Here is a 16,297-nt window from a genome sequence, read left to right on the forward strand (position 1 = left end):
AAGATATTTATCATATTTTCAATTAATTTGATATGTGTGTACATTTTGTATTTTTTTCCCAAATATTTCTGCCAGTTTGAAAAAGTGCATACTGTATACACACACAAGACCTTCACAGAGCTCCTTTAGAGTGCCTGATATCAACATGCAGTGACAGATCTGAAGCTCAGTTAATACAGGTACACCACTAAAATAACTGAGAATTCTCCTCGAAATTACCATTTGTGCTTAGATTAAATTCAGGTATAATAGGGAAAAATAGTAACAGTTTTTAGCTTGCTTTGTCTTTTAAACATTTTGCGCTTCATCATGCAGTAATACACTGATTTCATGACAAAATACATCAGTCACTATGCCAGAGACCCTCTCCTCGAAATCTGAAAACAAGTTGTCACAGGAGACACATTTGAGATGCACGTTAATACCAGGTGTAAACATGGTCATTTAGAACAATTTTTAGTTTTGGTTTAGGTTCTGATAAAAATAAGAAGTGAAGGGAGCACATCACTGAGTGAAGATTTTGCCCCTAGTTAAAGAGTCGCCCATCTCCAGCACTGTGGGCACTAGTTTATGAACTGCAGTGAGCATCCAGTCATTCTTCTACAGAGTTTGATAGGTCAGAGATGTTTACCACAATCATGCGTGGGTTGAGAAGAGCCAGGTCAAGATCATGGATGTCAGGGAATCGTGGGTAGTCCTCTGTCATCTCTGAATGAGAGAGTCGTGGTTGAGAGGCACTCTACAGTAGAGAGAGAGAGAGAGAGACTGGTCACAAAAGACTATTTTGTTTAAAAATAACACCATTACCAAACAAATACAATTTAACTTCAATTCAATAATTTTTATTATAATTATTATTTTTATTTTTTATCAAACTAAGATTAAAAAATGCACATACAGTAATTGGTACTTAAAAGTCCTAGTACTATTCCTATTAAGCCTTAAAGGTGCTGTAAGTGAATTTTTCATGGAAAGGTATGAATAAATTGTCCTACTCCCTGAAAGATATTCATGAAATAAGTGTCGTGAGATATCTCACTGGTCTCTAACGCTTTCGACCAGTCAATCATTTTGTGCGTTCTCATAGTATTGTAGTTGCAGCAAATTGAGGCTTAATGCCATTTTTATGCCATGTTGCTCATAACATTTGTCAGTTGAGGGTAGGGCTGAAACGATTAGTCGACGTTATCAACAACGTCAACAATAAAAAATTGTCAAGAAAAATTTCCGTTGTCGAATAGTCGTTTGATGTCATTTAACGCAACAAGAGATAATTTGAAACTCTAATGATGATGCGGGAGAGCAGCACATCAGCTCATGCTTGATTGAGGAGAGGAAGAAAACAGCTCACAGTCCAGACACACTCCAAACTTTCCAAACAGATTAAGGTGATGTAGATTGCAAAGTACAAGGGAATTATAATACAAAATAAGTAAATACAGAAGCAGTGTCGCTGTGAAATAAAACAGAGCCATACCCGAGCAAAACTTGCCTGTCAGAGCATCTACAAAGGAAACACCCTGGCATTATATCTTTAATGCATCCTTTATTAAAGATAAAATAATAAGGAAGCAGGTTGTATAAATAAGCACAAACTCTAAAAACTGGCATTTCTCTTTGCGGTATATGAGTTGCGTGAAAAAAAGTGTGAGAGAGTTTCAAACTTCTCCCGGCTGATACAATGTCTCGCACGGAGACGCTCATACCTCGTGCGTGCTTGCTGCAGCTAGATTATAACGTGATGGCCCATGATGTAGTGAATCATAATATGTGTCACAGTGTGTATGTTATCGTGAAGAAAATCGGATATTCGAGCTCTATTAAGAGAGAGTTTGTTTTTTGTGAGTTAAAGATGAATCAAAATGACCATAAAGGCGAGAGAGTGTAGTCTTTGCCCATTATACAATGCAAAGAAAAAAAAAATGGTTTTAGATTGGTATTTTTTGGTTCCCATTATAAATATCTAAAACTCCTTACGTACATTTACTTTAGAAGCTATACTGCTGAAGAAAAAAAAATTATTGGAGAATGTTGCATATAATATTCAACATTCTAATATTTTAAAAAATCCTTAGAACAAGAAACATTTACCCAAGAAGCAACATATAATATATTTAAACTTCCTTTCAGAGAATGTATTTTGAATAAGTATATTTTGTCTTTACTGCACAGGCAAAAGTGAATAAATACACTTATATTCAAGATACATTCTTAAAATAGATAATTTTAAATTAAAAACAAGACAAAAACACTTGATAACACAATTTTTTTATGAATTAAACAATAAAAATCTAAGTATTTGTTTTCCTTGTAATTCATTGAATGTCATTTAGAGGTATTTTTTAAAAGATGATTTTGTCCTCTTTATTGTTAGTAAGTACGTTTAATACAACCTTTTAACTCAGGGCACAAGCAGAATAGTCAGTTAAGAGCTAATGATTAATCATTGAAATAATCGCCCGAATAGTCAAATATTCGTTCTAATAATCGTTAGATTAGTAAATGATCAAAATAATCATTAGTTACAGCCCTAGTTGAGGGTGCTATTTTGCTGCTGTTGTTTTTAACAACCGTTTCTGCATGATGTCTGTCTCTATAAAGCTCATTTAGAATCTTTGGAGTGTGGGGTTTTGGAAAGAGTGGTGTGGCTAATTCAACGGCTCAGTCTTGTGTAAGTAGAATGGCTAAAATCGCTTACAGCACCTTTAATACAATAAAGCTAGGATTGCAAGTAAATGGGTGAATCTATAGAAACCCAAAAAGAACATGTCTGGGTCAAACTGTATAATCACAAGAAAGCAAGAAATTATTTGTTGCATACATAAAATGAAGCAGGAAGTATTTGATAGGCTTTGATTTCTGCTGATTTTAATAGTAAAAAATTATATAATAGTTTTTACTCTATTATTACAGCAATTAGAATATAACGTAAATCACCATTGAGAATAATGAGAATTACACAAACTTAAAAGTAAAAAATCTTTACGCATCAGTAATGAAATTTTAAGGGGAAAATTATTTAATAAAAAAAAAAAAAAAAAGAATTTGCCACTGGTCCTAAAAATAAGCTAAAACTTAGCTTTATGCAAAATAAAAAGGAACAAAAAAAGATGAGAAAGAAAAGGGGGGTTTGAGGGTTTGTTTATGGAGTGACACTGACCGACTGGTTCTCGGCATAGCAGACGCCACGGATCAGTAAGTTGACGAGCTGTGATCGAAGGATGAGCCCATGAAAGGTGAGCGGGCGGAACCTCTCCTCCAAAGTCCAATCCTCACTGGGAGACTGGTCAGGGTTAAGGTTCGGGTACGGAACATGTCTGCCAACATCAACAAAAGGCAACAAAATAGCAGTGAAATCATTCATGCTTGAATCATTTAAAAAACGCATATCATGGAAAAGAGGATTGTTCTTGCTTTTTTAAAGAGTTTGATGCAGATAAACTCTAACATTCACAATGCAAATATTCCTCCTTATTTCACCAATATAATTTGTTGAAACTTTAAATATGGCTTGTTCAGAAATCATCAGGATTATACCTTCACAATATCAGCACATCAACATATGAATGCCCATACTTACATATCAACACCTATTCAGTATTCACAGCAATTTCATTTGGTACACTGAGGTCATTTATTAGTGTTTCTTCAACTTCGGACACTTTCGTGTCTCAAGCTGATGTATGTAATTCCTGCGACACTTACGCCACCAAACGGAATTGCAAAAATAAACTTTGTTTTCAAAACAGCTTTCTGAATACGCCCCCCGTCTGACGTTGGTCAAACAAAGAGACAGTCTCGCCCCAACTCATGCTATTGGTTGAGTAACGTTGTTGGGGCCAGTCTAAGCAGGTCGCTCAAAACAAAGAGCAATTTTCATAGCGCAACAGAAACAGTGTTTAAAGTTTTCAAGAAATGTAGCCTATAAATGGCTTACTAATAGTTGCCTATTATTAATTTTTTTTGCCTCTAATAAAGTTGTCAAAAGTCTACTTGTTAACCAAGTCAACAAAAGTGTCAGTGATTAATTGACAACTTAACTTTTCATTATTTGCAATCAAGATGCAACTTGGCCAAATTACGCAGAAAGTGTGAAAATACTATTTACTTGTATTTAGGATAGATCAAATGTTAGCTATGAAATTAGCCTTAGTAAGACAAAGTAGTCGGCTAATTTATTTCAAAACATTTAAAAATGTCATTTCCACCTCAGAATTCTATAAAACACAATATAGATTTTGAGATGTGCTGGAAATAATAATAATAATAAAAAATACAAAAAAATAATGGCATAAATCTCCAGATTATATAATATATATATATATATATATATATATATATATATATATATATATGTACATGCCTGTTGGACATAGTTAAGAGTTTACTTTCTTGAAGTTGAAGAGACACCCCCATACATATCAAAGTCTTAAAGGTGGAAAATAGTCATTAATAACTACATTGACTGTTTCTGGTGCAAGAAACCTTGACTAACATCATAAGTAGACTTCTGTGAAAAAAAGAAATGCTCAAATAAATGTAGATAATGGCACCTTTAAATATTTGAGTGACAAGTTAAACTGCATTCTTATGTTAGGCTCACTGTTCTCATAATAAGATTAATATTTTTCAAAGGCACCGAGTGATACGTCAAAGGTAAAACGTCAAAGGTCACTCAGCTGACCTCCTCTCCAGCATCTGTTGAAGGATGTCCTGGCCTTCCTCAGCCAGCTCCACGGCAACCTGCTCGTCACACACATTACGCAGCTCACTGGAAGGGTATGATTTCATCGACTGACACCTCCTCCTCTGTTCACCCGCACGTGTCAACACGCTGGTTTTCTGCAGGAGGGGAAAGGTAAATGACAAAGCATTACTTCGCTGGATTAGCATTTTTAAAAAACTAACAAACAATCCTATAAACAATAAAACAATTACTGGATTCGCATGGAAATGTTAATTATTACTCCTGCATAAATACCAGAAAGAAAATGCCTTCCATATTTACATTTTGTAAGGTTGTCTGTGTATACTGTGATGTTCTTGTAAAAAGCCAACACAACAAAGCATTCCTGGTATTTCTTTAAAACTAGAATACTACAAACATATTGAAAGTTCTTCCAGACGGTGACTGACACTGTCAGAATGGATCCTCATTTTCACCTCACAATAATGGTAAGATATAATTCTTCTTTGTACATAGAGTTATGACTGTTGGTATACCAAAATTACTAACATTAAATAATCTTTTATCTTAGAACTAAAGTCACTATAGTGCATTGCTACGTGGTTGCAAGATTGGCCCAAGTCAAAAGAGCACATTCTGGTTTTTAGATTAGGCTCAGGTCCCTCCTTTAATGCAAGTCTATGGGATTTTTCATCCGTTTCATCATCAGCTGGTGAAAAGCATTCATGTCGGTAGCACAAATGGTGCAGGATGAGTTACATGCCACTAATAAATACTTATTGTTAGGGATCTGAACATCCTACTAATGTATTGTCTTCTTTCTTCCACCACTGGGTTCCTCCCTAATTTTAATTCTCTGAGCAATCTGAAACTTTGTATTGGTTAGGACGAAATATTTTTGCTGTATTCCTCATTTGTAAGTCGCTTTGGATAAAAGTGACTGCTAAACGAATAAATGTAAATGTGAACAAACCCCAAACACTTTGTGTGAGTAATAGTAACAGTGATGCTTGCCTCAGGCAACACGACTAATAAAACACATTTTCTACTGAACACAAGCAAGGCACAAAATACCAGTAGACTATTTGCACCATCTTGTGGTTACACTGATATAGTTGAACACTGGTATGATTAATAACATGTCATGACCTACCTTGAATTTGATATTGTTGCTTATAAGGATATTTCCCTTCATGAACTCCTTCTCGTTCTCTCTGTTCTCGGTGACGACAGGGAAGGCATGATAGACTGTGGACCTCAGGATGCTGACCAGAGACTGAATACGAGTGTGAGGATACACATATGTCAGATTGGGCTCCATTATGTCACTAGCTGTCAGTCTAAGAGAAATGAAGGCAGGACAGAAAGAGGAGAAATAAGTCAGAAAAGGAGACCTTTAGAGACAAAAAAAAGAAAAGAAATAGGAGGACACAGGCTGCAAACTGTGGCTCAATATTTAAAAAACACTACCAGTTAAAAGTTTGGATTGAATTTGTGATTCTCATGATCATAAAATCCTTTTGATATGAATAAATGCTTTAAATTAGTTTTGTAGACAACTGTAAATTGTGCCTCTGCATTAATTTATAAAACTAATATATATATATAGTGTCAAAAAAGTATGTGAACCCTTTGGAATTAGCTGGTTTTCTGCATTGATTGGTCAAAAAATTTGATATTATCTTCAAAGTCACAAGTATAGACAAACACGATGCGCTTAAGTTAACAACACACAAACAATTATAATCTTTCATGTCATTATTGAACACATCCCATTAATCATTTATAGTGCTGTGGAAAAAGTAAGTGAACCCTTGGATTTAATAACTGGTCGATCCTCCTTCAGCAGTAATAACCTCAACAAGCTTTTTCCAGTAGACGCGGATTAGACCTGCACATTCAGAAGGAATTTTGGACCATTCTTCCTTACAGAACTGCTTCAGCTCAGCCATATTCTTAGGATGTCTGGTGTGAACGGCTCTCTTGAGGTCATTCCACAGCATCTCTATTGGGTGGATTAGTGGATTTACTTCGATGTTTAGGGTCATTGTCCTTCTGCATCACCCAACTTCTGCTGAGCTTGAGCTGACAAACAGCCACCCTGATATTATCCTGTAGGATATCTTGATAAATTTGCAAATTAATTTTTCCTTCGATGATGCCCCAAATCATGATGCTCCCTCCACCGTACTTCACCGAAGGGATGATTTTTTTCATGTTGGTATGCAGTGCCCATTTTGTGTCATACGTAGTGCTGCGCGTTCTTCCCAAACAATTCATTCTTAGTTTAATCAGTCCACAAAACATTTTCCCAGTAGCGTTGTGGAGCATCAAGGTAATCTTTGGCAAACTTCAGGCGTGCAGCAATGTTTTTGTTGGAAAGCAGTGGCTTCCTTCGTGGTGTCCTGCCATGAACACCATGACTGTTTAATGTTTTCCATATAGTAGACTCAAAAACAGAGATGTTAACCAGTTCCAATAATTCCTTCAAGTCTTCAGCTGTCACTCTAGGGTTCTTATTTACCTCATTGAGCATTCGGAGATGCGCTCTTTGAGTCATCTTGGCTGGACGGCCACTTCTAGGGAGAGTAGCCACAGTACTAAATATGTTTATTTATAGACAATTTGTCTAACTGTGGACAGATGAATATCTATGCTCTTCGAGAAAACTTTGTAACCAATTCTTGATTGTAGGTCTTCTGAGATCTCTTTTTTGCAAGGCATGGTTCACATCAGGAGAGGCTTCTTGTGAATAGCAAACTCAACATTTTTGCGTGCTTTTTATAAGTCAAAGTAGCTCTAACCCACACCTCCAATCTCAATTAATTAACTGGATGCCAGGTTTGCCAACTCCTGACTCTAATTAGCTTTTGTTGATGTCATTAGCCAAGGGGTTCACATACTTTTTCCCAACCTAATCATTGAATGTTTGAATGATATATTCAATTTGTACAAGAAAATATTATTAGTTAAAACCGATTGTGGTTGTTCATTATCTTATGAAGATGAAGATCAAAATAGATTTTAAAACAAATGTATGCATAAATGCAGGTAGTTTATATATATATATATATATATATAAATTTTCACAGAAAATAATAAAGTAATAATTAGGTGTGACTCGTAGTGTATAAACAAAACACAGGTGGGATCTCTCACTTGTCCATCTCGACTTCTGTTTCCCACTCTAGCAGAGGAACTCCTTTTAGATGAATATGAATATCATATATTCCCTTATTAAAGAAATCTCCTGTCCACTTCGCCACCTGACAAAACACAACACCAGTTAGCAGTGCATTTTACTGAAATATTTTGTTTAACAAGATTATATTTTTCATATTTTTGTCACCATTAAATTTTAATTTTGCCAAAATGGTAGGATATCCACAAGAATGTTTCATAAACCTTCACAAACGCTCTTATGATATCTGGGATGCTGTGATGTGTGTGAATTCATATTACCTACTCAACTGAGTTATAGCTATTAATAGTGTTGTCATGTATCCTTATCTACAGTTGGTTATCATATGCATGTCTTTTTTCCTACCATCAGCGTGATCATGATGGGAAGTCCGTATGTGATCTCATTGGTGGATTCGATTAGGATGATCGTCAGGCTGATGGTCATTCTGACCACACCTCCAAGGAAGGCAGCTGCTCCAATTAAAGCAAAGGTCCCAGAATATATTTGCATATGGAAATTTCTGCAATTACACACAATATTAATTTACATTATTGGCATTATTAGCAACATTATTAGGCCCAGCGATTGTGATTTAGTTTTATGTTTACATTTTCTGAAGAAAACGCAAGTTTGTCCAGGCAGGTGATCTGGGTTGTTGCTATAGGTGGTTGCTTACTGGCCCAAGTCATAAGAGCCCAACCGCAAGTCTCTATGATATTCTGGTCTCTAGATATGACTCACACATCAAATTACACCAATTTTAAAAATCTGACCAATCATTTACTATGATTGGTAAAATGTTGCACTGACTGTTGGAAAACAGACTGCTTTGAAGTATGATATACCAGTGTGGGCTTCGCATAAGAACACACTGATGTTGCAAAAGTTTCACAAGTGAGCACCCTTAGGAACCATAATATAACATATGGGACACCCTACAGTTAACTTCACAGATGCAAGCGAACCATGGGCATAAGACCTTCTAGTCCACATCAAGTTAGCCATTTGGGGACAGGGTGAAAAATACACCAAGAACACATGATATTGATGCAATATTGAGTCAACCAGTGGGGGGCAATGTACCTCCAGATAAAACAAGCTCAGCACCAGTTGTTCACATCTCATTAATAAAAGGCTCATGAAATGGGCGTGAAAACATTTAGAAAGGTGGGAAGGTAGGGGTTGGGTCCTCCATATAAAAGGGAGTTATTACTTTTATATGATGATCCATTTAAAAAGTTAGTTCAATCTCTTTCCTGTTGGCTATGAATTAAAGTCAGGGATAAAAAAAAAAATAAAAAATAAAAACTTGCCTGTAATACTTCAAGTCGTCTTTGAGATAGGCTGCTTAATCTTTACATCTAACTACAATACAACTACCACAAGCAAATGTACGGAATGACCCTAAAAATGAAGTCATACAGTAATTTCCAAGTACTAAATTTGCTAACTCTGAATATGAACTAGATGCTAAAATTTACATGAAAGCACAAACAGTATGTGACAAAGAGGTCTGTGGTATCAAAATGCAATTTTATGATTGTATATGATCACACAATACTCAGTGTGCAAGTATGCTTTTTTCTGATCACTAGAGAAGAACATACTTTTAGGGTGCAGTATATGTCTGCGAATTGGGACAAAGTCATTGACTTTCGGTAAATATTTAAAGCTATCTGCCACTGTCAGTTTTGACTTTCAAAGCAAAAAAAAGCTTAAAAAGGTGTTGTAACTGTGGATAAGAACTTTAATCTTGCCTTTAAGTCCTTTTTGGAGCTTGAAAGTTTTGGCCCCCACTGATTTACATTTTATCCACAAAAACACTTCATACTATATATCCTTCCAAAAAAAATCTGTGTTCCCGAGAAGAAAGAAATGTATACGAGTTTGAGCATAAGGGTGAGTAAATGATGGCCATGGGTGCACATGTTGAGATCACATGATGACCAGCTGAATATTACTCGCTTTATCTCAATAACACTGGTAATTGGACGATTTAACTTGAAAAATAAATTAATCATGGTGAAAAGCGTTAACACAACATAACAAAACCTGTCAAGAAAGTGTTCTGGTATTATTTTACTCCAAAATCAAGTGAGACCCCAAAAAACAATGATAAACTATTTAAACTGTATTTATACATCATTGTAGTACTCTCTTCTGCCTTTCAATTTTCAATTATTTTAAAACAAAATAAAAAAATCATTGTACAACAGCATCTTTTTTACTATAATACATTGTAAAAAATGTGTTGTGGTTACAAGAATCATCTTTGAAAATAATGGTAATAGTAAAGATAAAATGTCCAGACACATTACTTACAGTAATGAATAAATGGGGGTAACATGTTTCAGTGTCCTGAAAATAATGTCACAATGAAAAAAGTCGTAACTGTAAGCTTCATTTTTTTTTTTATGCAAAATATATGTAACTTCATGATTTTTTTGGTATTGGTTTATCAAGTCATTTTTATTTGTACAGTGCTTTTCACAACACACATCACACGTTGATCCAAAGCAGCTTTACGGAAATGTATGCTATAACAGAAAATGAAGCTGTAATATCTGTAATTTCTTAAAGTCATCATTGTGTGGTTTGATAAAAACGCAAAGAATCAATCAAATCAATCAATAAATTAGTAAATAATATTTGTATTTAGACCCCCAGTGAGCAAGCTAAATGGCACCATGGCAAGGAACACAAAACTCCATGAGATGCTGGTTAATGGAGAAAAATAACCCTGGGGGAAACCAGGCTCACTGTGGGGGCCAGTTCCCCTCTGGCTATAGGGGAGCTTTAGGGAAATTTGTGGCTAAATATGAACATTTTCTTGACAGGTTTCACAAGAATCATGAAGAGTTCACCTTTAAAAATACTAGAGAATTTCACAGCAAATTAAGGGAATAAATCTAATTAAAATCACAAGAAACCAGGTTATACACATTATAAATAGATATATATATATATATATATATATATACTTACATTTTGAGGACATTGGCCAACAAGCGTCCTAGCGATGCTCCACAGAGAAGAGACGGCACAAACAGACCACTTGGGACGGAGACACCGTATGTCCAACAACTCAGAAAAAAATACAACACAAAGAACAGTGACAGGGTGACCGGACTAAATGTAGCTGTGAACAAAACCAGAGGACAGAGAAAGAGAGACAAAGAAACAAGAGGGTTAGAAAACACAGTAAATAGTACAGCTACATGCATACAGCTCAATTTCTATAAAGGGCAACAGTTGGGAATCCCATTCAAAATCTACCTAGACAAACCGATTTTTAACAATAATGTATAAACCTTTCAAGACAGACCTACCATGAACCCAGACGTTGTTAAGATATTTTATAATTAAAATTCTGCCCGATATTATAGTTAATAAATATTTGTATCTTATTATTACACATTCAAAACAGCAAAATGCAGAAAAATATAATAATAATATCATAAACCCAACCCATTAAGGTTACTATATATTTTTGTGTGTAACTCTCTAACCATTCTGATGGAAGAGCTGGTGAATTGCCACTTCTTGAGGGTTGAAGAACAGAGTAGCCATGTCATTATACGTGTTGTTGTAGCAGAAGAATTGTCGAATGGTTGAGTTCTCCTCATTTACAGATCCCTAAACAAACCATGCCTGCATTAGTCTCATTGACAAACTCATGTATAATGCATACAAAAAAGCAACAGCTTTCTCAAAATGGAAAGCTGTAATTGGATTGGCTGACATCATCAAACCTCTTTGGTTCTTTCTCGTGCATCTCATGACCAAACGTCTTTTCACTCTGTTTATTCCACGTTTTGTATGCGTTAAGACGACTTGGGATATGATGCACAAGTCGCATTGACTGCATGTAGTGCTGTTCCAGTCAAGCAGTTATGTATCATTAGCAGTGAGGTGTGCAGTTGCAAATTAGATCTTGTTCTTATATAATCTGTAAATCTGTGCTGCTTGGGTGCAGGTCTAAACATTTGGAAGGTTTTGAGCGAGACATATTGGCAGAGATGCTCTGAAGCTTTTGTCTAATGCTGGTGCACTTCACCGGTGTTGCGGTTTACACAGGGGACTCTTTCAGTGTGATGTTGTATATATATATATATATATATATATATATATATATATAGTCTGTTGGTTAGAGAAGGCCTTACTGCATCCACACACAAAACTAACACAATCACAGGGGAATGTGTCAATGCCAGAGGCCAGTTCTGTCCATTCAGCTGCTGACAGATTTAGTCTGACAGAGGACAACTGCTCTACTACTCAAAAAGGAACATCATACAGAACATTTGTTTTAGAAGCAGACATATACTGTACAAATCAATGGACTTTCAGTAGATGAACAAAAAATGCTAGATGAATAAATGGGAATAACTTAAATCAAGCCAAAGCGTTTATAAGTGACAGCAATGAAATGTGGATGCAAGAAAAACTAAAATAAAGAACAGAGAAAATAGAGAGATTAAAAAATAGAAATATCAATGAATTAGGTCATATAAATTTTTACTAAATTTGTATTTTTAATTATTAAATAAAGACAAAATTATAAAATATTACAATATATCATTATAAATGATGCAAAAATAAATGTATATATAAAATAACTGTTTAATTAAATAATTATTTTAATTACAATTAAATATAAAATAACTGTATATATACATATATTTACTATATATATATATATATATATATATATATATATATATATATATATATATCTCAGTTGTGCTCATAAGTTTGCATACCCTTGGAGAATTGGTAATATATGTACCATTTTTAAAGAAAACATGAGTGAGCAGGCTAAACACATTTCTTTTATTTCTTATGGGATTCATATTCAACTGTAGGTTATAACAGAATGGCACAATCATAAAACAAAACATGGCAACAATGAAAAAAATGAAATGACCCCTGTTCAAAAGTCTGCATACCCTTAGTTCTTAATACTGTGTATTGCCCCCTTTAGCATCAATGACAGTGTGCAGTCTTTTGTAATAGTTGTCTATGAGGCCCCAAATTCTTGCAGGTGGTATAGCTGCCCATTCGTCTTGGCAAAATGCCTCCAGGTCATGCAAAGTCTTTGGTCGTCTTGCATGAACCACACGTTTGAGATCTCCCCAGAGTGGCTCGATGATATTAAGGTCAGGAGACTGTGATGGCCACTCCAGAACCTTCAACTTTTTCTGCTGTAACCACTGGAGGGTCAACTTGGCCTTGTGCTTAGGGTCACTGTCATGCTGGAAAGTCCAAGAGCGTCCCATGTGCAGCTATCGTGCAGAAGAATGCAAATTGTCTGCCAGTATTTTCTGATGACATGCTGCATTCATCTTGCCATCAATTTTCACAAGATTCCCCGTGACTTTAGAGCTCACACACCCCCAAAACATCAGTGAGCCACCACCATGCTTCACAGCGGGGATGGTATTCTTTTCACTATAGGCCCTGTTGACCCCTCTCCAAACATAGCGCTTATGGTTGTGACCAGAAAGCTCTATTTTGGTCTCGTCACTCCAAATTACAGTGTGCCAGAAGCTGTGAGGTGTGTCAAGGTGTTGTCGGGCATATTGTAACTGGGCTATTTTGTGGCTTTGGTGCAGTAAAGGCTTCTTTCTGGCAACTCGACCATGCAGCTCATTTTTGTTCAAGTATCTTCGTATTGTGCTCCTTGAAACAATCACACCATCTTTTTCCAGAGCAGCCTGTATTTCTCCTGAGGTTACCTGTGGGTTTTTCTTTGTATCTCGAACAATTCTTCTGGCAGTTGTGGCTGAAATCTTTCTTGGTCAACTTGACCTTGGTTTTGTATCAAGAGATCCCCAAATTTTCCACTTCTTAATAAGTGATTGAACAGTACTGACTGGCATTTTCAAGGCTATGGATATCTTTTTATATCCTTTTCCATCTTTATAAAGTTCCATTACCTTGTTACGCAGGTCTTTTGACAGTTCTTTTCTGCTCCCCATGGCTCAGTATCTAGCCTGATCGGTGCATCCACGTGAGAGCTAACAAACTCATTGACTATTTATACACAGGCACTAATTGCAATTTAAAAAGCCACAGGTGTGAATACCAAAATTTCTGCCAGGGTATGCAAACTTTTGAGCACAACTGTATATATATATATATATATATATATATATATTATATAAAAATGTACAGTCAGGGGCATGATTGTGTTAATTTTTTAATGCAATATTTTTTATATAATTAATCACACTGAATTTAACAAGTTAAATGGACAGGCTTACAATATACTGTATATGTCTATATATAAGGAGACATAGGAAGGTGATGTCAGTCTAACCTGTGATGAGTTAGTCATAGTGGGGACTAAATCTCGACACTCCCCAAGAGTCACAGAGGCAATGAAGATCACTAGTGTGGTCACCATACACACCAACAGACTCTCCAAAACCCTGACAATCAAACAAACATAGAATAAAATCTCACATATGCATGTAAAGTTGATAGCTACTCTCTAAATCCTTAAAGTTGTTTTGAGTAGTCTAACATTAAACATGTTGCATGTTGTATAAATCCAAACATTCATTTGCACCTGACGAATCTTGCTTTGGGATGCACGTTTCTCATGCGGTATTTTGCGAGTCGTTTGTTAATGCAGTTGAACAGTGCGCCGAGCAGACCTCCGGCCACACCCATTAATACAAAAAATGCCAAATCTACTGCTGTCCACAAATGACACGTCTTATCTCCATCTAGACACTGCAGACAGCAAACAAACAAATAACATATTACCACAGACTTGTATAGATGAGTTTTTCCCAAGAGTTCATTCATGATTTTTAAAGTCAACATGAAACAGCATTTACAACTTACTTTACTTCTCTAAAATGACAGATTTCAGAGTGAAACAAAAAATGTCTTAATAGACAATCAGATAAAAAATTCACATACTGTATTATAGAAAACAGGATTAGTTCAAAGCATGCCTCTGTTAAAATGTCAGAACTATTATCTCATTAGCATATGACTGCTAACATTTACATATAGTTCAAGGGATAGTTCACCCAAAAAATGAAAATTCTCTCATAATTTACTCGCCTTCATGCCATCCCAGAAATGTATGACTTTCATTCTTCTGATGAACACAAGCACGTTTTTTTTTTTTTTATTTATATCTCAGCTCTGTAGGTCCATACAATGCAAGTGAATGGTGGCCAAATCTTTGAAGGTCCAAAAAGTGTATAAAGGCAGCATAAAAGTAATCAATGCAACTCCAGTGGTTAAATGGTGGTCCAGTGGTCTTCAGAATCAATATGATAGGTGTGGGGGCGAGAAACAGATTAATATTTAAGTCCTTTTTTAATATAAATTCTCCTCCCTGCCGAGTATATGGTGAAAGCCAAAAACAAAAGAAGAATGTGAAAGTAAAAGTATAACTGGAGATTTACAGTAAAAAGTACTTAAATATTGATCTGTTTCTCACCTATCATTTCGCTTCAGAAGATATGGATTTAAGCACTGGAGTCATATGGATAGCTATTGCATACATTTCTTATGCTTTTTGGACCTTCAAAGTTCTGGCCATCATTTACTTGCATTGTGAGGACCTACAGAGCTGAGATATTCTTCTAAAAATCTTTGTTTGTGTTCAGCAGAAGAAAGGAGGCGAGTAAATTATGAGAAAATTTTAATTTTTTGGTGAACTATTTCTTTAATACTATTTCAATATTGCAGAAAGTGTAGAGTATGGCCCATTAAATAGGGTTGTTTCATTTGAAGATTTAAAAGATCTTTTACTTTCTGCGTCAACCCTCTACAATGCCAATAAATCACTCACATATGCAACCAAATTTTGCAGTATGCAACTTAAAATGTGTCTGATTAGTGACTGGCTGGTAAATCCACTTGTCATTAAATAATGTCTCATTTAATACCCTTTCTGTTCTTTATACTCAGTTGTTTATCAAAACCAAAAAAAAAAAAAAAACATTAAATAAGCCATTCGACTCCACTCTCGTTATGTGCGCTTAACCAAAACACTTTGTGAGATACTCGCTGAACTGCTGCTATTCTTAAAGAGACAGTACCACTTTAGCAAGTGTTCTACAAGTCAATGAAAATAATTGTAAAATTATGCAATAAATATGTAACAATATCTACATGGAATACGTATATAAGCAATTTCAAGATTGTATTTATTGACAGAATAAAAATCTAAAATGTGACCAAATTATGAAAAACTAATGATGAAATTTAATTAGTAAAATTAATATTTCATGTACCTAGTTAGAAGGTCCCCTGTTTAATTAACAGCATTAGCTGAGATAATTTCTTTGATATGTAAGCAAAATTAACATTATAACTGAACTATACCCATATGAATCGGAATCTAAATGAATCAAGAGCTTATGAATTGGAATTGAATCAAATTGGGAAATCTGTAT

The 16,297-nt window shown here is 35.2% G+C and overlaps 1 protein-coding gene across 1 annotated transcript in view; it reads right to left on the bottom strand.

The window, feature by feature from the left end:
• The window catches only part of LOC127414471 (H(+)/Cl(-) exchange transporter 6-like), a 33,068-nt gene that overhangs the window by 6,660 nt on the left and 10,111 nt on the right, over positions 1-16,297 (bottom strand). Inside the window, exons 12-21 of the mRNA XM_051652512.1 lie at positions 14,446-14,612; positions 14,194-14,305; positions 11,381-11,507; positions 10,857-11,010; positions 8,235-8,391; positions 7,847-7,953; positions 5,841-6,027; positions 4,685-4,842; positions 3,161-3,317; positions 632-739 (exon numbers count right to left, since the gene is read on the bottom strand). Of these exons, the coding sequence (XP_051508472.1) occupies positions 632-739; positions 3,161-3,317; positions 4,685-4,842; positions 5,841-6,027; positions 7,847-7,953; positions 8,235-8,391; positions 10,857-11,010; positions 11,381-11,507; positions 14,194-14,305; positions 14,446-14,612 (1,434 nt within the window). The remainder of the gene's footprint in view (positions 1-631; positions 740-3,160; positions 3,318-4,684; positions 4,843-5,840; positions 6,028-7,846; positions 7,954-8,234; positions 8,392-10,856; positions 11,011-11,380; positions 11,508-14,193; positions 14,306-14,445; positions 14,613-16,297) is intronic.

Source organism: Myxocyprinus asiaticus, chromosome 24 (assembly GCF_019703515.2).
Source record: "Myxocyprinus asiaticus isolate MX2 ecotype Aquarium Trade chromosome 24, UBuf_Myxa_2, whole genome shotgun sequence".
NCBI classification, from domain to species: domain Eukaryota; kingdom Metazoa; phylum Chordata; class Actinopteri; order Cypriniformes; family Catostomidae; genus Myxocyprinus; species Myxocyprinus asiaticus.